This window comes from Elephantulus edwardii, unplaced genomic scaffold (assembly GCF_000299155.1).
Source record: "Elephantulus edwardii isolate Elephantulus edwardi_28Jun2011 unplaced genomic scaffold, EleEdw1.0 scaffold00449, whole genome shotgun sequence".
NCBI classification, from domain to species: Eukaryota; Metazoa; Chordata; class Mammalia; order Macroscelidea; family Macroscelididae; genus Elephantulus; species Elephantulus edwardii.
Window position 1 is genome coordinate 333,826 of NW_006400199.1, and position 21,305 is coordinate 355,130.

General features: G+C 39.8%; 1 protein-coding gene across 1 annotated transcript in view; it reads right to left on the reverse strand.

The window, feature by feature from the left end:
* Positions 1-21,305, reverse strand: part of MYO1E (myosin IE) — a 171,567-nt gene that overhangs the window by 75,415 nt on the left and 74,847 nt on the right. The window contains exons 11-17 of the mRNA XM_006902783.1: positions 20,182-20,262; positions 19,446-19,532; positions 16,704-16,790; positions 15,435-15,602; positions 14,224-14,309; positions 11,328-11,409; positions 4,143-4,249 (exon numbers count right to left, since the gene is read on the reverse strand). Of these exons, the coding sequence (XP_006902845.1) occupies positions 4,143-4,249; positions 11,328-11,409; positions 14,224-14,309; positions 15,435-15,602; positions 16,704-16,790; positions 19,446-19,532; positions 20,182-20,262 (698 nt within the window). The remainder of the gene's footprint in view (positions 1-4,142; positions 4,250-11,327; positions 11,410-14,223; positions 14,310-15,434; positions 15,603-16,703; positions 16,791-19,445; positions 19,533-20,181; positions 20,263-21,305) is intronic.

Sequence of the window (21,305 nt, forward strand, 5' to 3'; positions counted from 1 at the left end):
AGTGTAGAATGGTGTTGGCAGATTTATACTTAGGAAACCCAATGGAGGTCACTCTGTATAGAAATCAATGAAGTTTTTCTTTTTAATATAATAGAAAGTAAACAGAATTGTGAAAAACGATCATCTGGTGGAGATTCTAGCCATGATTAATTCTCTCAATTTAAAAAGAAACAGACTACGGAGATGAATTCTTACTTCAACTAGACAGCGATGGGGCCAGCACCTGAACTCAGTTTTCTCTAATTTCAGTGTAGTCTTTTGCTCTACATGAGTTTCAAAGTTTTCAAAAACTGGTACCCAGACCAGCAGAACCAATAGCACCTAGAATTTGTATGACAATACAAATTCTTAAGCATCCTCCCCAAGTCTATTGCAGGAGAAGTTCTAGTGGAGGGGAGGGGATTCCAGGAACCCAGTTTAGCCAAGGCCTCCCAGGGTTCTGCTGCATGCTTAAGTTTGAGAACCAGTGTAACAGGGTAAATAAAAATACTTTTCTACCTATCTAAACTCAAAAATTAATTGCCAACAAGTTGTAACCGAATCATAGCTGACCTTCCAGCAGGTTTTTGGAGGCTGTAAATTCCTTGGAGAGTACTGACCCCCTTTCTCCTTGTGGAGCTGCTGATTGATTCCACCGCTAAAGAGGTGAAGCCTCTGGATTAGCAGTGCAATTCCCTGTGAACGACATCACCAGTTCACAACACTGCTTTGTTCCCTCTTGGTCAAAAGAGGAGAAAACGAAGCCACACATTTCAAAACACACACACAAAACAATAGAAGACAAAAGAAAAGAAAGAAAAAGATTAAAAACCGCTGGTCAAATAAAAAACAAAAAACTAGAAGACAAATTAAGTCTACCCAGGAAAATGTTCAAGATATTGGGACTCCACATCCCAACAGAAACTGCTGAAGGAATATAAGAGTGATTAACCCTTTGTGAAGAAGATGCAATGCAAATACAGTAATATCCGCTTTGACTTCTTGACTACTAGAAAAACTGTCAAGCAATACAGTAATGAGAATAATTCTATAGCAGATTCAGACTCAGAAGGTAATTAAAAACAAAACAAAACAAAAACACAATCAAACCAAATTCTTTGCTATCGAGTTAGAATCAACTCAGAGCTGGCCATCCAGGGGGTTTTGGAGGCTATAAATCACATGGGAGGTGAATTCCCATCTTTCTCACATGGAGCTGCTGGTGGATTCAAATCAGCTGCCTTTGCTTTTAGCAGAGAAACTCACTACATGGTGGGCCAGCAGAGCTCCCTCAGGAGGTAATCAACAGCTGTAAATTTTAATCCCAGTTCTCCCTTACAAATTTAATCCTAAAAGAGCCTATGTTTTCTGTACTCTAAAAGACAAAAGGGAAGAAGCCTGGTATGTTCCAATCCTGGGAACTTGATTATCTCATGCCTGTGGCCAGCATCACCTAGCCCGATCTCTCTCCCCAGCCCTCCTCTCAGGTTCCTATGGATAGTGAGTTCAGGAATGTTTGTCTGAATTCCCCAAGCCAAGAACAAAAAGCTACATTATCTAGCCACTATCTTAACCTGAAGCGCTTGCTGCAGAGGGTCAAGGACTGCAGCCTTCAGTATGGATTGAGGTTCAATGTCAAGAAGACAAAGATTGTCACCACTGGACCAATTGGCAGCATCAGGATGGATGACGAAGAGATTGAAATTGTTCACAGATTTAGTCTGCTTGGCTCCACAATCAACACTGTTGGCACCAGCAGGCAGGAAATTAAAACATGTATTGCTATGGGAAAGTCTGCTGTTAGGGACCTCTCTAAAGTACTGAAGAGCAAGGGTGTCCCTCTGGAGACTAAGGTGTGTCTGATACAGGCCATGGCCTTTGCAATCACTTTGCTATGCATCAGAGGGCTGGACAATGACTAGGGAGGGGAGAAGAAGAATTGATGCCTTTGAGCTTTAGTGTTGGAGAAGAGTATTGAATGTACCATGGATTGCCAAGAAAACAAACAGATTCATACTTGAGAGGGTTAAACCACGCTGCTCCTTGGAGGCAAAGATTCTGAGGCTTTGCCTAATGTACTTTGGTCATGCTATAAGGAGAAACCGGTTCTTGGAGAAGGACATCATGCTTGGTAGGGTGGAGGGACAGCAAAGGAAAGGCCCTCTAGGAGGTGGATTGATTCAGTGACTGGGGTAATCAGGATGGGTGTGTTGGAGACAGTGAGAATGGCACAGGATAGAGCAGAGTTTAGGGCTGTTGTACATAGGGTTGCAATGAGTCACAAGGGACTTGACGGCACATAACAACAACAACAATCTTAACTTTAGTTTTATTCAGCACTCTTATCTCATCCTGCACGGTCCACTCCCCTAAATGCCAAATATTGGTGTCTCAGGGTCTCCTAGAAGTCTAAGAGGAAAGGACTCACTGAACACATGGGTTCCCCATCTTTCCTCCACTTCACTCCCCGATACAGTTATTCTGCTCTTCTGTTATTTAGTGATAACTACAGAACTTCAAGCTCATCCCCAGCTGCTTAATGACAACAGTAAATGCTTGGTTTTTACCAGCTCCCTGTGCATTCGCTTTCAATCCCTGAGCTAAGCATTCTCGGCCACATCCTGTGGGCTCTGCTCAGGAACTGAGAGCACTGAGATTGTCCTCGAAGCTAATTCTGCAACCACCACGACTCTGTGGTGTTTTATTTTATTTTTAAATCTGCTCCAGACTAGCCAAGATCAACAGTACAAATTGCTCATTCAGAACTGAATGGCATTGCTACTACTGTAAGAAAAGATACAGAGGAAGAATGAGATCTATAGTCAGCCCTTTGAAACAGCTGGTTCCACATCTGCAGATCCAATCAACCAGGACTGAAAACATTCAGAGGGGGAAAAGCAATTAAGTGGTCAGAGCAATCCTTTAACAGTTAAGAGGGAGCCTAACATGTTATTTACACAGCATTTACATTGTATTAGGTATTATAAGTAATCTAGGAATGATTTAAAGTATGTGGGAGTATGCAAAGAAAATGGCATTGCTTTTTCACATGACCTACTCACATCTTCCCACATTGCACTGGGAAAGTCTGCAGTCAGGAACCTCTCTAAATTACTGAGGAATAATGATGTCAGTTTGAAGGCTAAGGTACGCCTGATCCAGGCCATGGTCTTTCAGTCACTTGCATCTGAGAGCTGGACAATGAATAGGTATGATAGTAGAAAAATGGATACCTCTGGGTTGCGGTGTTGGAGAAGACTACTGAATATCTGTGTCAAAAGAACAAACATATATGTCTGGGAGAGAGTGCAACCAGAATGCTCTTTGGAGGCAAAGATGATAAATAAAGCTTTGGACCTCTTGTTAGGAGGGGCTGGTTATTCCTTGGAACAGGAGACCATGCTTGGAAAAGTGGAGGGTTGGCAAAAGAGAGGAAGACCCTCAACCAGATGGAACTGACACAGTGACTGCTGCAATGAGTTCGACTGTGTCTGAGATAATGAGACGGTGCAGGGGTCAGAGTTCAGCTGTGTTCTTCATAGGGTTGTTGTTGTTATGGGTCATACTTGACTCAATAATACCTAACAACAACAACATGCCATTTTTTATAAGAGACTCAAGCATTTGAAGATTCTAGTATCTCCTGGGGTCTTGGCACCAAAACCCCTCAGATACCAAAGGATGACTACATAGGCTTGGTCCTCAAAAAATTAAGACGTAAGGGCATGAAAAGCAACTTAAATTGATAAACTATCAGTGGCAAGAAGAGTAAGGGTGTAGGTTAGACCCTAAATATCCTAGTTGTGAACTGATGTAAGGGAGCTTTCCTAGAGAGTGACCTGAGCACCTTTTTATCTCACAAGAGGTAAATGGAGCAAAAAGCAAGCAAAGAAGAGGAGATCTCAGGATGACTGAGAGAGAAGAGCCAGGAGAGGAGCTCATCCTTTTGATTCAGGTTCCTCGGTTAGGAAACTCCCCAAACCAGGAAAAAAACTCCTGCCCCTAAAGCCAGCTAAAATTTGAACTTCTATCCTTCTAAACAGTAAAAAAACAAATTCTGTTTGCTAAAGTTACCCACTTGTGAAGCTTCGTTATAGGAACACTAGATAACTAGGACTCACTGAAGCCAGCTTCTGCATCTTCACCTGCCGTGTTCATCATACCTGCTTTCCTCCCAGTCCTTGGGCTTCTTAGTCTCATTGGGCTTTATGCAGCGGATGTAGTGGGGTGTGCATTTCATCAGGGTGCTCACAAGGTCATTGGCTTGTTTCTAGAAAGGAAGAGTAATAACATTAATGATAAAGAACTTCCTCCCAAAGAGCCCAATTTTCCAAGAATACTTCAGTGTGAACTATATAGATAGAAATTAATCTTTATGACAACTTACTCATTAAACTTAAGTTAGGCCTTCTTAACTTTCTTAAAGCTCTGCTGACTTTTATGATTTTTAACACTGCTAAATGTGTTTGGAATTTGATCTTAGAAAATAATTAGGTTTCTTTAGAAGAGTTAATAAAATAAAACAAGAAAATAGAATAAATCTTTGCATACAATTGTTTTTGTATGGTACAAGGAAGCACATCAGTTATAAACAAATGTGGTTCATTTTCTTGCGATTTAGAACATTTGCATTGCTCTCATTAAATAATTTTCCCCCAAAATAACTTGCAAATGGAAATTATGAAATTTCCCTGTACTGTGCTGAAAAACTGATCAATAAAGAACCATATTAAAAATTATAGCAATTAACTGTTAAAGGACACAAGTTCATAAAAGCTCAGAATGGATCAATCTTTTGCACACCATTTCATCCACCTTCTTCTCACTATATCCTTTATATAAACATACAGACTTGTTTTGAGCACTTTCAATGGGCATAAACTTACTTCTTTTCAAAGCTAAAATGTTTCATATGAGATTATCTAATATCACCTATTTATTGGCTGAGCAAAATGGAACTGGGTACAAACAGAAAAGTTTATGTAAAGAAAGTTGAAACTGCTTACGGTGCATTTCAAATCATGAGAAGCTCAAACTTGGTTAGCCCATGTCAGCATTACCACCACACCACACAGCAGGGTTCGCCTTGTGGGTGCAGGCACAAACCCTACATCCAAGAAAATCTGCATGAAGAGGGAAAAACCTCTAAAAGAAAATGGTAAAAGGGTCCTGAGAGCCAGAAAAAAAAAGCGAGCAGAAGTGATTCACTTGCATAAGACAATCCTCCTTCCATTAGGACTTTTCTGTCATCATGGAGTTGGGAAATCTGAAACACCAAGAAAAATTCCTGCATATACTTAAAGCAAGATGCTCCCTGGTGTTAATGGAATAATTTGAGAATGAATAAAAGTGATGGCTGAGCAGTGTGATGAATCTAAGTTAACGTCACTGAGCTGTATAGATGAAGAATGTTGAAATGGCAAAACTTCCAATACATATGAATTTACAATAAACAAAGACAACAACAACAAAGTTCACTGGAGAATTAAGTTCTCTGTTTAGATGTTTAAAAGAAAAGAATGCTTGAAATCAAGGCCAAAGCTGCAGAGCTTACATAATCAAAGCAAAGCTCCGTGATGAAAAAGTAAATTGACTCATAACATTGTTGATGTAGATTCTTGCTCCTCAGAGGATAGCTACCTTTGCAGCACATAAGCTGAAGTTGAGAGGGTCTACAGATTGCTTATAATAAGGCTGCCTATACTCCATCCCTTCACCCCAAATTTGAAAACCAATAAGAACATGGAAATATTTTTGTCCTAGGCATTTCTAAAACAGAAGTGAAAAGGGATCATTAACATTATCTTGCTTTCATTTTAGCATTAAAAAAATATAAAGGCGAATGTGACTTAAGCTAATGTCACTTGACATAGTTCCTGACAAAGTATGATGGGTAACCTTTACAGAGCGTGCAATGCAGAACATCTATAAACTATCGCATTTATGCTTCACCGCAACTCTAGCAGGTAGCTACTGTTACTAATTCCTTCTTAAGATAAGAAAATTGAGGCTCGAAGAATTAAAATATCCTTCATGGTAAGCAGCAGAACCGTGGCTTGAACTCAGCTCCGTGAACCACTGACGTCTGTTTCTTCGGCACAGTGCCGTGCTGCATTCCTAACAAAGATAATAGTTTGCAAGTCTGTATGTTTATAAAAAGGATATAGTGAGGAAGAAGGTGGATGAAATAGTGTGCAAAAAATTGATCGATTCTGAGCTTTTATGAACTTGTGACTTTTCAGCTAATTACTAATTTAGTGTGCTATATAAAAGAAATTATGTTGGAGGGATTGTTAATTTCAGTAAGCAGAAATACATATCAACCATCAAAATTACCCCAGTCTTTAAAGATATGAGTAAACTTTAGATTTTTGCTGAGGTAAAGCAGAATCTAGATTTGACCCTGAATCCTACCACACTGGGTCCACAAATCTAAATGTTGTTGTTATGTGCCATTAAGTCGGAACCAACTCATAGCTGATCTTTCAGTGGGGTTTCAGAGACTATAGATCATATAGGAAGGGACTGTCCATCTTTTTCATGAGGAACAGGTAGTAGATTAGAACCATTTGCCTTTGGGTTGACAGTGAAACTCCTTACCATTAGGCCACCAGACCTCTAAACTATACAGAGAACTGTAAATGGTATTTGCTAATAGGAACATGAGTCTAAGGATGGAGGCAGACAGGGAAGTGATATAAGATTTAGGGTAAAAATCCCTTTGATTCTAACCTCAATATAGATCATCAGCAGGCCTATGCTGTGGTTTTGATTATGCTATTTGAAGCGATGTGATTAATCACTAGATTTTACTGAGCCTCAGCTTCCCCATGTGTTAACAAATGGGGTGGCCTAGAACACTTTAAATATTTTTAGTTCAAGGCTGGAACAAATGTTAAAAGTCTGTTAAAAGTCAACCACTTTAAAATAAACCCAACTAGATCAACTACCCCGTATCAGCACAGCACACACCACTGAAGGTCCAGCCTCAAGTGGGTAAGGCTGTAGCCTAGCCAAAGGTGATCACACATGAGTTAGACCCTGTCTCCTTGTAGCACTGATCTTTGGTTCAAATTGTATTGTTGGTGCCTTCCAGTAATAACAATATAGAATTCAGAAAAGCCTCAAAATCAAGTGTTATTTCATATAGTTGTTGTTGTTATCCATTTATAATCACAGTTATGAGAATTTCCACAAATTCCATATTCTGTTAATTATATCCAATAGATAAAATTTTAAAGCATTATTGTATAATAAAAGTATATACACAAAGACCTTGAACATAAGTTTTACTTCCAAATCATTTAAATTTCCTTTAATTCTAATATCTCAGGGATATTAATAGGATGATATCTGACTTGCATAAAAGATTATGGATGTGGAGGATGTACGAGACTGGGCCATGGTTTTGTGTCTCTAAGAAAGGTCTCCTTGTTGTGTACCATCGAGTCAGAACCGACCCATTGCTGACCCTCTGGCAGGTTTTCAGGGGCAGTTAATCACATAGGAGGAGACCGCTCATCCTTGTCTTGCAGATCAGCTGATAGACTTGAACCATGTGCCTTCCAGATTGCAGGGCAGCTGTTGACACTAAGCCACAAGGGATCCCTGAAAAATGTCTTACAGGTAGTAAAAGAAATCTATTGAATTTATGGTTTCCAGAGATTTTGCCTCTTTTATTTTTTTTTACAAGTAAAATGCAAAATTTACACATTTTTAGCCAGATCCCTCAAAGTTGAAGCCCATATGCCCACTGACTTGATTCTTGCATCAGCATCCTCTCTGTCTCTGTAAGTCTGAACACTCTATAGTTTTCCATATAGATTATGCTTCAACATCAAGAAAAAATCCTCACAATTAGGTCAGTGGGTAACATCATCATAGATGGAGGTAAGTTAAAATTGTGAAGGATTAAGTTGTGCTTGAATCCACAATTGACACCCATGGAAGCAGCAGTCAAGAAATCAAAAGATGTGCTGCATCGGGAAAATCTACTGTCAAAGATCTCTCTAATATGCTAACAAGCAAGGCTATCAATTTAAAGATTAAATTTTGCCTCATCTAAGGCGTGGTGTTTTTAAATTGCTTCTCATGCTTGTGAAAGTTGGACAGTGGATAAGGAAGGCTGAAGAAGAATTGATGTCTTTGATTTGTGGTGTCGATACTGGACACAATCATGGACTTGCCAAAAAGAACAAGCAAATCTGAGTTCGAAGAAGTGTAACCAGGTGCTCCTTAGAGGCAAGGATGTTGAAACTCTATCTAACATATTTTGGGCATGTTGTTAAGAGGTGTCAGCCCTTGGAAAGAGATGTCATGCTGGGAAAAGGAGAGTGTCAGCAAAAGACAGGAAGATCCTCAAAGAGATGGATTGATGTAATGACTGAAACAATGGCTTGAAGTCTGGCACAGACTGAAGATGGTGCACGAGAGGGCAAGGTTTTGAACTGTTGTTTATAGAGTTGCATGTGTCATAGCTGACTTGACGGCACCTAACCACAATAACAATTATATGTAGCACATTAATAGAATTCCTGGTGTATGGAGTAAGATGTTCAACAGAGATTTGATTATGTAGATAGATGGACGGGTGCCAAAATGGAGCAGAGGAACAAAATCATTGTATCAAGTACACGAGAATATTCTTTCAAGAATTGAGATTCCTAACTAGCTGATGTTAGCTGCCCCATGTCTCATCTTCATGACCAGCCATAAAATGAACTAGAAGCAGCCTGAGAGGCAGAGCATTAAACTTTTCACAAGTTCCCTTCTGTTCAGCATACTGCACAGTGTCACTGGCTGAGAGGGACAGAATATGACACTTTCCTTTGTCATAAAAAGGGCACAGCAGTGCTCTTGGCACAGTTCTGACTCTGTTCTTAATGATTATCCGTGTTCCTGGGATTAAGAATTCCCTTCTCAGGGGAGCTCTGGTGGCCTAGTGGCAAGGAGCTGCAACTACAATCCCAGAGGCGCACGGTTCAAATCCACCAGATGCTCTGCCGGGGAAGGAGGGACAATCTCCTCCTGTACCAGTCAGATCTGATTTGACGGTACACTCACACAAAATATAATAAAATAATAAAAGAAAAATTAAAAAAAAAAGACATAAAAAAAAAAGAATTCCCTTCTCCACTGCTCCACCAAGAAAGTGAAATACTTGGCCTGGTCCATAGTAGCTGCTGCCAAACACTAACGCCATATAGCCTCTCTGTTCTGTAACTGTTGTAACAAGAATTTCACTACTACACAGAGATAGAGCATCAAATCGACTGAAGTCACACAACCCAAACAAGGTACAATTAGAGGGTGTGGAGAGAGGCATGGAGAGTTCGACTCCTGCTGGATATACTGGCTGGCTTCAGGTTGCCCTCCCTACGTGGTGGCTTGAGATTTGCCCAGAAGACTGACAATTTTGGGGCATTTAAAGCAAAGAGTAGAAAAAAAAGAAAGAAGTCAAGCTTTCCAAGGAGGAGGAAAAATATTCCCACGATCCTCTTCTTTGTACAGGGAATAAACTTGGCTAAGAGGTCAGACCACTTGCAAGTGAGTCACAGCAATCTTGATGATCTGCGCCCCTTGGATCAGAATGTGACCATCTTGTGACTAGATTTTCCAACTCAAGAGCTAATTCTTATCCAGGGCCTTGAAGTCATGAGTCAGAAAGTTCATACAGCCATTAATATCTGGATCTCATGAGATTTCCACCTGCTCTGCCCCCTCAACTCTCTGTTCCAGCTGACTCAGAGAATAAACTCAGTTATCCTCCTAGGACTTCAGAATCTCTCTCCCTCTGTGTCTATGAGGTCCCTAAATCCCAGAGGTCTCTACCATCCAATCCAAACCCAGGACACCTTTGTCCTCCACCATAAAACCCCAGGTTCTTCCTGACAGGAAACTTCTCACTTTTGTGAACTTTCACTCATCGTTTCCACTATGCTAGCGCTCAGGAAGCTCACCAGTGACCTGAGAGGTAGGATTTCACACACAAAGCACTCAGAGAAGAGACAGGGAACAGGATAGACAATGATAACAGTGGGTGCCTGAGAGGCCAGGGCTGTCTAGGAGTGCATGGTGAAGATGGAAAAGCACACTCTGGATATAAAGATCTAGAAAGTTGAGGCAGAGGGCTCACATCTGCAAATACAAACGACCACAAACAACAAGGCAGAAACAAATAAGATGGTGGACTGAAAGGAGACTGACTGGATAAATGTACAGGAGCTGGCACACATTTTGTGCTTATTACATTTCAGGCACGATGCTAAGTGCTTTCAATAGACTGCCAAATTTATTTATCATCTTGACACAGGTGGTAGGATCATCTTACTCAAATAAACAACAGACACTCAGAGGTTAGGTCGAATGCTGGCAATCCCACAACTAGTTCAAGTCTGAGCTGGGATTTAAAAGCAGGTGAACACACCCCCAAGCTCTTTATTATTAGCCACTCTGGAATCTCCTTAGATATAAAATTGGGGGCTATTTAACTGATGAGAAGGCTTGGTGGCATAGTGGTTAAGTACTTGACTGCTCAAAGGTCTGTGGTTCAAATCCACCAGCTGTTGTGATGTGGCAATCTGCTTCCATAAAGACTGCCACCTTGGAAACCTCCTGGGGCAGTCCTCCCTGCCCTCCAGTGTCACTAGGAATTGGAATCGACTCCATGACCACAGGTTTGATTTTTGCATGTTTAAAAATTTAAAAGGTTTGATTTTCCAAAACTGGCATAATGACAATTTTTGCAACTGACTCTTCAATTCAGGAGTGTGGATTTCACCACAATGGCTCAGATGACACAGTGCATTGCTCTTGGGGGGTGAGGGGAAATCCCAAGAAACACTGTGAGAATCCATATAAACTCCCTCTGACTTTGCAGCACCATGTGGCCAGATGTTCTGGAATCCCCAGCCATGTTATGGCCTGCAACACGCAGAGATGAGGGATACATAATTGTCTACATAAAACCCAAAAGAATTCTCTAAACTGTCAAGTTCTCTGGCCTGGCTTAGAAAACCATTATCAAAATTCAAAATGTGCATCCAAATTACAAAATTTCCCTGACTGTTTAACATGTATTTTAAGGCAGTTTCTTCTTAGAAAGTAGCTGATTATTATCTGTAGACTATTCAGCTGTCAAGGCACTTAATATCCTTTGGGATTTTGGCACAGCCAAGTCAAACTCTGCATCCTATAACTGTCCTCAAGCAGCAATATCACTCCTGGTATCTATCTAACCACGTCCTGACATCCTCCTCAACCTTATCCGGGCCTGGGGATACAGTTCCCAACTCTTAGAAAACGCTAGCTCTTACAGGAATCTATAGACTTCCCAAAAGAGGACGAACCTTTATTTTGCTCCCGGCAGTAGTTGGGCGCCCTTTCTTGTCAGCTTGCAGATTTTCCGGAAATAAAGACTTTATGAAAGGTCTGGAAAAACAGAAAGAGAATGGATTAGCAATCACTAAGTATCTTCGGGGCTGAAACCAGCTTCCCTAGAGGAAGGAGTAAAGGGTCATCCAGAAGCACATAACTTTGGCTACAGAAAGCCCATCTGACTCACAGGGCAAGCTATCAAGACTTGACTCCAGGAAATGAGCAGAGGACAAAAGAAAGAACTCCAAGATACAAGCAGAAGACTGAAGAAATAATGTCAACACTTCCCCCCTTAGGACGTCCTCATTTGCAGACCTAGAGGTGTCCACTTTGAAGTTACACCACAACAAAGGAAGGTCAGTAAGGGTTTGGTTTGATAAGTGAGATGGGAGGATCAAGGAACTGCATGAACAGTCCAGAGCCAGTGCAGATTCTGCTTTCTCTGAGAGCAGGTTTCTCAGCCCTGGCACTACTCATATTTCATGCTGGAGGAGTCTTCCTTGTGAGGGGCTAACCTGTGTATTACAGTATGTTGAAGAGCAACCCAGGCTCCTACTTACTAGATGCCATTAGCACACTCCATCTACCACTCCACCTCCACACAGAAAATCCAATGTAAGTCTGTCTTGGAGCCTGACATATTCTTCACAGATAAGTATCGTTTAATCAAGATATAACATGTTCTGACTAGAGGAACTGTTTTTGAGTAACTTTAAAAGGTGCTATAACAAATCCCAAGTACTTTGATTGCCTATATAATGTTAATCTGTCATTCTAATCAAATCCCATTTGTCTACATGCTTCCTTACCAGAAGGGCTGGGTGGAGTAAGACTTAGTTTTTTTTTTAGTCCAGGAGTTTGCAGCCTGGAGCACAATAGGTGTTTAATAAACACCTAGTGAGCAGCTGAGTAAAGACCTCCACGTAAATTAGCGATCTGAAGTCAAATCCACTCATTCCTAAAGAAAATGTAGCACATCTTGAGCTTTCAAGGAACTCTCCCCAAAAACTACTTATAACTTGACCAGACACAAATATAGATTTTTTTTTCAATAAATGTGCTTACAAAGCAATAGGCTGCCTATATGGCAGACGTTTATGTGGGAACATTAATAGCTCTCAAACTTGCCCAGGAATTTTAATTTTAAAGAAGAAAGACATTTCTGCAAATATGTGTACACTTGACTGCCGTGAAAACCACACACTCTTTTAGCAAAAAGCAAATAGATTTTATGTATTTTGCATTATAGGCATACCTCACTTTACTGTACTTTCTGCATATTACATTTTTTGCTTGTCTGGTTGTTTTTAAAAAAATTAAAATTTGTGGCAATCCTGCATCAAGCAAGTCCACTGGCACCATTTCTCTAACAGCATGTACTCACTTCACGTCTCTGTGTTACCCTTTAGATAATACTCTTTTTTACAACTCTTTTATAATGCTATTGCACGCTTAGTAGATTATCCAAAAATCAAACCCAATCAATCAAAAGAAAAAAGTTGTTTCCAACTTGGAGCAACACTGTAGGACAGCGTAGAGCTGTCTCAGTGTTTCCAAGGTTGTCATCTTTACAGACTGTCTCATTTGTCTCCTGGAGAGCAGTTGGTGGGCTGGAACTCCTGACCTTTTAGTCAGCAGCTGCATGGCTTAACCATAGTGCCATCACAGTTTCTGTAATAAACCACAGTGTAAACTTATATGCACTGGAAAACAACATCAACAACAATAAAATTGCTTGCTTTACTATACTGATCTGGAACCAAACCTACAGTATCTCAGAGGTATGTCCATAAATGAAATTTGAAATCTCATGATTAGGAAACTAGATGGAAAGAAGTATGGCATGAGGAAAAAGAGTGTAGCAGTGGGAGAGAGAAGATAGTTAAACAAAGAATAACAATTTCTGACCATGAAATGGAACACATCCTCCATAAAAAAGACGTGGAAATCCCTAGAAGCTAGGCTTATAAAATGAGAAGGCTTGTTATAGATTAGGGAAACTTCATAGCCAGACCAATCTCACTGAATTTCACATGTAGAAATGTTGAACCGGACCATACTCACTGTGTATATTCTCAACAAGAACAGCAACAACAGAAAAACATAAAAATTAACTTCTTGTTTCAACACTTAAAAATGCTTAGCTTGAGCTGCTTGCAAGGCTATGATAGCTCAGGCTGGGTTTCAGGAGTTAAAAAGAATGTTGGAGAAAACCCCTGCTTTGCTCTGTGAGTTTCCAAGTTGAGAAATAACTCAAGTTTAAGAGTCAAGGTAATTTGAGTCTTCCTAAACCGCTGTTGTTGTGTACCATTGAGTCAGAATCCATCCATAGCTGACCCTCCAGCTGGTTTTCAGAGGCAATAAATGGCATGAGAAGAGACTACCCATTCTTTCTCCTGTGAAGCAGTGGGTGGGTTCAAACTATGTACCTTTTGGATGGCAGTGCAATTCCTTATCATTAAGCCACCACAGCTCCCTAAAATGTTAGCCCCTTTTAAAAAAATTGAATAATGACAGGGAATCTTTGAGTGATATCCCAAGGGCAAAGTTATACAACCAGGATGCTCCACTCTTAGTTGATAGGAGATGGTCACCCCAACCCAACTTCTGGATGGTCACCTATTCCTGATAGTATGGTCAAAATAAAGTTCAGGACCCTCAAGAGCATACAGAGGGCATGTGGGGTTTGAGTGCAGAGAAATCCCAGGGCTACAGTAGAAAGATGGAGATTTACAAAAGGAAAGTTCTTTTTAAAAATCTGTCCAATTATAAACACGATGCTGACCACTCAGATACCGCACACTTGTTTTAATAGAACCAGTTTGATGAAACCAACATGCCACATCGGATGAGGCTAAACATACTCACAGCTCACTGCTCTGCATAAGCTCTATCAGATCCATAAAAAGCACATCACGGTTCCGCTCACAAAAGCCATCCATGTCATAGGATACCTGAACAAAAATGGAAAGAGATCTAATTTTATTCTTTATATCTTTCACTGAACAAAAGCCAGTGTTGGCAAACTTACCCTCACCCTACTGTGTCTACTTCCTGAGGCAGCATTTAAGAGTTCATCACCGATTATCACATTACAGTGGTGATGTTTCAGTCCAGCTGTGAGCTGACTTAGGCGGGGTTGGCCTGCACACACTGATGAGTGGCATCTGATGGCCTAGATGACCTTTGACTGGGACTCCAATCTCAAGACCACATACTCCTTCTTCAATGGATCTACTGGGATTGTCTAAGGAATAAATGTAGCCTTTTCCTGGATTTTAGTTAATGGGCCACGTCATCTAAGGCATTTTTCTTTCTCCCAGAAGTTATGGCTGAAGGGGTGCCTCAATCCATATAAACTTCCACTAACCAGGGACTCTGGTTAACAAGTGCCTAGTTGGGGTGAAGGTAAGACTAGCATATTTTTATAGGACCAGGAGAGAAACCCAACTAATCTTGATTTCATTAATGTCTGAGCAGTGCCCGGCATCCAGTAGGCAGTTAACACTTATTTCTCTCATGAGAACAAACACCAAATGTGAGCAATTGGCCCTTATTGTTACAGGTTTGGGATTGTCATAGATTCCACAGATGGCACAAACAGCCAAGTGCTTAGCTACTAACCTAAAGGTTAGCAGTTTGCACCTACCAGAAGCACCTCAGAAGAAAGATGCCTGATGACCTACTTCTCAAAATTCAGCTATTAAAAAAAAATAATTAGCTATTACAAACTCTATGCAGAGATGACCAAGACTTGGCACTGGTTTAATTGTTGCTTTTTTCTTCTTATTTCAGCAGTAGGAAAGACAAGAGTGTTTGGACTCTACATTCTAGAGTGATTCATGCTTACAAGAGAATACACAGTGGTGGACACCATCTTTTGCTCACCTGTCCCTGCCCTCCAAATACATCATGGGTCCTATTCGTTAATGGAATAAAATGTAGTGATGAGATTAAACAATATAGGCATTGATGTACTTTGCTACATAATATGACAGAGACTCAAAGGCTTAACACTGGTAGATAATGAAAAGGAAAGAGTTGCCTTTTCTTTTGGAAATCCTATGCTCTGGACATACCTTCCCAGCATAATGGTGGATAATGAAGCCTTGGTTCCAGCTGTTGAAGTGCTCATGGTTCCCAATCTGCATCTGGAGTTTCTGGAGCAGTGTCTGATCCGCGCCCTCGCCCACCGCATGCATGGTGGCACACACGTCATCCAGGATGCTCATGATCCCAGGAGGGTTCTGTGGGGACCAAGAAAGCAAGACTCCACATCACCGAGGTTCAAAGACGCAAAACTCAGCAGGTCTTTTCTTTTTCCCACCCTTTCTTTCTTTCTTTTTTTTTAATTTTATTATTTTTTTTGTGTGTGAATGTACCGTCAAATCAGATCTGACTGGTGCAGGAGGAGACTGCCCCTCCTTCCCCGGCAGAGCATCTGGTGGATTTGAACCGTGCGCCTCTGGGATTGTAGTTGCAGCTCCTTGCCACTAGGCCACCAGAGCTCCCCATTTCCCACCCTTTCTTAAGTTATGCTATAGTTCCTTAAATTTAAAGATACTATCTTGAAAGTCAACCTCTCCCCTTGAGTAAGAAGGTAATTAATAGCTACAAATAGAGACTCGCCACTTAGATCTAAAGATGAAGGAAAGGCTATTTAATTCCCTGCAGTTTTATTCTATGTGATTCATTGATTATCATCTGCTCTTTCTTATTTGTATCAAGGTGACTTAAAAAACCCAAAAGGAAAGCCTCTGGCCGTCCTTCATTTCTGAATGCACATAATCTCTCTCTGAATAGATATCATTTCTACAAAACATGTACATACTGCGCACATAATATTATGCACTGAACCTTATCACAATATACTACTTTATAGTAACTTCTCATTTTTCACATAATTTTTATGCTTATTTTATTAGCTATAATCACCTACTCTGATACAGCACAGTCTATTCAATGACTGTATTACTTAAAGTATTTGCAGTTTCCAGGTTGGGGCTCTTATAAAAATATGGAGTTTCTATCTTGCTGCTTATTTTCTTTGGCAGACTTTCTTATGATTAAAGTCCTAGAAGTTTTAGTATTGGTTATACCATCTACATAAGTGATAGATGTCTTCTCATGGGATTTAGTAACATTTTATTCATAACAATATCTTCATGATTATTAAAATAAAACCTATTGTTCTATATCCCCACATACTGACGTACACAAAGGGAATGTAGCTGCTAAAAATCTCTGTAAATCAGGGCTATCATTTCATGTATGCAATAACAGGGACAGGGAACAAAACTCTCTTTAGGTAAACCGGTGAGCAAAGACAACCACCAATCAACACTTACAATTTTGTTCTCTATGAGGTCACACACAATTTTGTTATTAAAGTACTCAATGGGTGTCCACTTTATTCCCTCTTGAACATATTCTTCCTGAAAGGCAGAAAGCAGGAATTCACGTTCAATAGACTGGAGACATACACAGATAGAGATCAGAAGAACAGAAATCACCATACATGACAAAAACGCAAATATCTTTGAATAAAGACTTGGAACATCAATTTTATCATTTTTCTCCTAAGGCATGCTACCACAGGAACAATTCACTGCCTAGTAATTACTATGCATCTCGATTGAATAATATGAAATCGCTACCACAATCATTTTTGACAGTTATTGGCAATTTCACATGGCAGAGTATTTAATGTAGGTCATGAATATAGAGACAAGCATCTAGGGTACTTAAAATGTAAAGCCCCTCACTCTGATTAAATCTGAAGCAGACCACATGGTCTTCCTCCTTCCTCACTGGCCTTGCCTGCTGATCTTCTTATTGGTTCTTCATTCCAGTTCTTTATAAGATGGAGAGTCTCAGGGCTAGTCTCCTAATCGTCTTTCTTTCTCATTTTCTAGGTTTGAAATAACACTCATAGACCAACTCTTGTATATTAATTTTTCTTGTCCAGACCTCGCCATCGAGTTCAGATTCACATATTCTGTTGCCTGACTGGAATCTCCACTTGGATGTAGTGATAGATAGGCCACACTAACCATGTTCAGAATATAGTTTTGATTCCACATCTCCCATCTTACTCAGCTGACTCTTCTCTTAATCTTACCTTTTAATGAATGGTCTCAACAATGGGTCTTTTTGTTCAGGCCATACCTCTATGTATCAACCCATCCTCTCTTTTCTTCTTAGCTTGTTTTTTCCCTATTAGTTTATTTACAAAATTCAAATACTAATTCGAACAAATTCTTTCCATTTTCCTCACCTCCCCACATCAAATTGTACAGCCTGATGATTAATTACCACCATCCCACCACCCCCGCACCTCCACATCCCTCTGCTTCCTGCTCTCCCACCCCTCTTGGATTCTTATATTCATTCTACAATAATGGTTTTATACAATATTTATCCTTGTGGGACTGAATTAGTTCACTCAGCATAATGCTCTCCAGTCCCTCCCAAGTTAGGTAATAATTTACAAAGTAATTGCAATAATTTACAAAGTAATTGCTCCTGCGTGCTGTGTAGTATTCCATTGTGTGGATGCATCATAATTACTCAATCCATTCATTTGTGGTTGGACATTTGGGTTGGTTCCATGTTCTTGCGATGGGGAATAATGTTGCTATGAACCGGTTGGTTAACTCTCTAAATGATGACTTCTCACCATAATGCCAGCTCTACTTCTACCACTGTTCTTCAAATCTCCACCACTCTCTGCCCACTCTATTGCACTGTCCTATGTGATTTTCAAATGCTTCCCCTGATTACTGGGTTAATAGAATTAATAACCTTTGCAAAATTATGGAAAACAAATCTGGTCATATAAATTTCCTTCCTAAAATTTATCAAAGTTTTCCAGCATGTTGTTGTCAGGAGCCATCAAGTGTGTTTCGATCCTGTGTGTAACAAAATGAAGTACTGCCAGATACTGCAGCCCCTCACAATTGCTGCTGAGCTTGCATCTACCGAGCAGCCACTGTATCCATCCGCCTCGGCGAGTGTCTTCCTTTTTATTTTATTCTTTTTGGCTGACCCTTTATTTGAATAAGCATGATAGCCTTTTCCAGATATCGGCCACTCTTGACAACATGGCCAAAGTATGTGAGTGATGCCTCATCATCCATTCTCCAAGAAGCATTCCAGCTGCACTTCATCCAGGCCAGCTTTTCTTATTTGTCCGGCAGCCTTGTTTTTCAGCCCTTGAAAGAGGTGCCTGGCAGCAGGTGTGCCTGGTGCAATGCCATTTGATTTTTTCCGGTGGCTGATTCCATGACTGTTGACTGTGGATTCAAAGAAATCCTTGGAAATGTCAATCTTTTCTTTATCATGATGCTGCTTTTGAGGCTTCTGTTCTCTTTATGTTGAGCTGTGATCCATAATCCAGGCTTCCATTATAGTTAATACAAGATACAGTCTTTTTCCATAATCGACAAAATTCCCTATATGATCGAGCTGTTGCCTAATTCGGTCATTAGCTATTTTGCTCTACTCTTGGGTAGAGGACTGGAATTCTAGGGAAGAGGTTTATGAGACATAAACATTTCTTAAACAGAGATATGAACAGTCCCCAAATTAAAACAACTCTAAAATGGCTTTTAAAAGGGCATCAGGGGTAAGACGGAATTTACACCTGACTTTTAGAAGAAACAAAAAGTAACACAGGTTATGTCAAGGTAGAATTAAGAATATCAACTTTGTTAAAAGTACTCTTATTTTTATGGAAGATTGAGAAAGGAGAGAATCTGAGAAAACCAAACTTATCCTTTGGAACGCAGTATATGCCATAGACCCATAGACAATTGGGGTTGGAACTAAGTTTCCATTTGGTCAATGAGTCAGACTAGAGTAAAACCAGCCAGTCATGTGTCTGACTTGCCATCTCTTGCTCAGAGGAGAAAGAAAAAGCAGCAGATGGAGTTTACAGTTGACAGACTAAAATGCTATAATAATGTATGGTTTTTCTGTTTAACTGTATTAGATCTATTTTGAATACAAGACCCAGACCCAAATCTATTAAGGAGAGAAGCCTATATCTTATGAAACCAAATGCATTTGAAAAAACAGGGATCTTTTACCTGTTCTGCCTTTAATGTCAGTTCAATGAAGATCTGCTGTAATTTTTCATTAACAAAATTTATACAAAATTGTTCAAAACCATTTTTCTGGAAAAAGAGAAGAAAAAAAGTTATGTTTGCACAAAAACTTTTAAAAAGTAATTTCTTGAGTGCTTCAGTGAAGTGCTTCCAATGAGAAGAGCCTTAACAGTAATTAACATTGGCTGCAGTCATACAAAGAGCAATAGTTTATACTTGTTATTGTTGTAGTCATTACGTACCATTGATCGGAACTGACCCATAGCTCACCTTTCAGAGGGTTTTCAGAGGCAGTAAACAACATGAGAGGAGACTGTCCATCTTTCTCCCGCCAAGCAGCAGGTAGATTTGAACTGCATGCCTTTAAGTTAGCAGCACAACTCCTTACCACTAAGCTACCAGAGCTCCCTTGTTTATATTTGCTGGTGTTGTGTTTTATTAAGTCAGAACCAACCCATAACTGACCCTCCAGCTGGTTTTCAAAGACAGTAAATTACCTGGGAGGAGACTGTCCATCTTTCCTTGGAGCAGCTAATGGATTCAAACTGTGTGCTTTTGGGATTACAATGTAGTTTCTTACCATAGTTTATATTTTAGGAGACACTAATTCAGCAAAGTACATGAAGAACCGCTACAAGCAAACCTGAGCCCTCTTTCTTTTTCTTCCCCACTCATTGTACAGAAACTTCTAACACCCAGACATTCAAACTGGTCTTACCTGGAATATCTCAAAGCCATAGATGTCCAGGACACCAATGTTATATTCTTCATGGTCCTTCTCCATTGCCTTATTGATGGACTAGGAAAAAAAATCAACAACATAATAATGAACTCCTTTAAAATTACACACAAATGTGGGCTTGCATAAGGGAAAGAGAAGCAATACTGTCCACAGCAAATACTTCTATATCCTATAAAAAGACAACGGTGAAGATCGGTCATGTGCAGCTCAATGCTAAGGCAAGTCCTTCAGAAAACCAAAGGATCCAAAATAAATCACAGTAGGAAAAGAAAATGTTTGTTGAAGGATGAAACCCACTCACTGCTGGCACTTAGTTCTCCTCAGGAAGTCATGAGAATTAGAAGAACATGTCATCGTGGATGATTTTAGTATAATCCCATTTCATATGATGAACCATATGACAGGTCTAACTTTTCAACAGCAACTAATGATCACTAACACAATGTGTCAGAAAAAGTGTTCCTATTCTTGGGAGCTTTGAGCAGACTGTGGATAACAATAATTATTAAAGTGATAACAATAAAAACAGTTTACTTGTACTTAACATTTACCTTTGCTAAGCGCTTTTCAATTAATTACCTTAATAGTTCTCATAACAACAGTCATAGTACTTCTATGCCCATTCTTCAGGTATAGCCAGAGGTAGGGTCTGGGATTTAATTTTGGTAACACAAAGGCTAAAATGACTCTTTATCACTACAAAAAGAAATTTCTGCAATTAAACGACACAGACTTAATGATGAGAACATAGATAGAGAGCTGTAGTTGATGAGAGCTGCTAGAATCAGGGTGCACGGGGGAGGAATATGGACTGCATAAAGGCAGTACTCAGTAAATGTCAATTCTAATTAATAGCCACCACAGCTTCCTACCTGAGCTCTGTACTATATAAGTGCTTGCCATTATTATTTTAACATTTAAAGGCTAGAAAGATTAACATAGACTATCACCGGCAGCTCTATACTGCTGAAAAAAAATTTTTTTAGGATATAAATGTGATGTATACATAAGAACATATATGCATATATATGTATATGCAGACGATTATGCCATAATTAAAATAATCTGTGATAGTTTAAAATATATCTCCCAAAATGTCT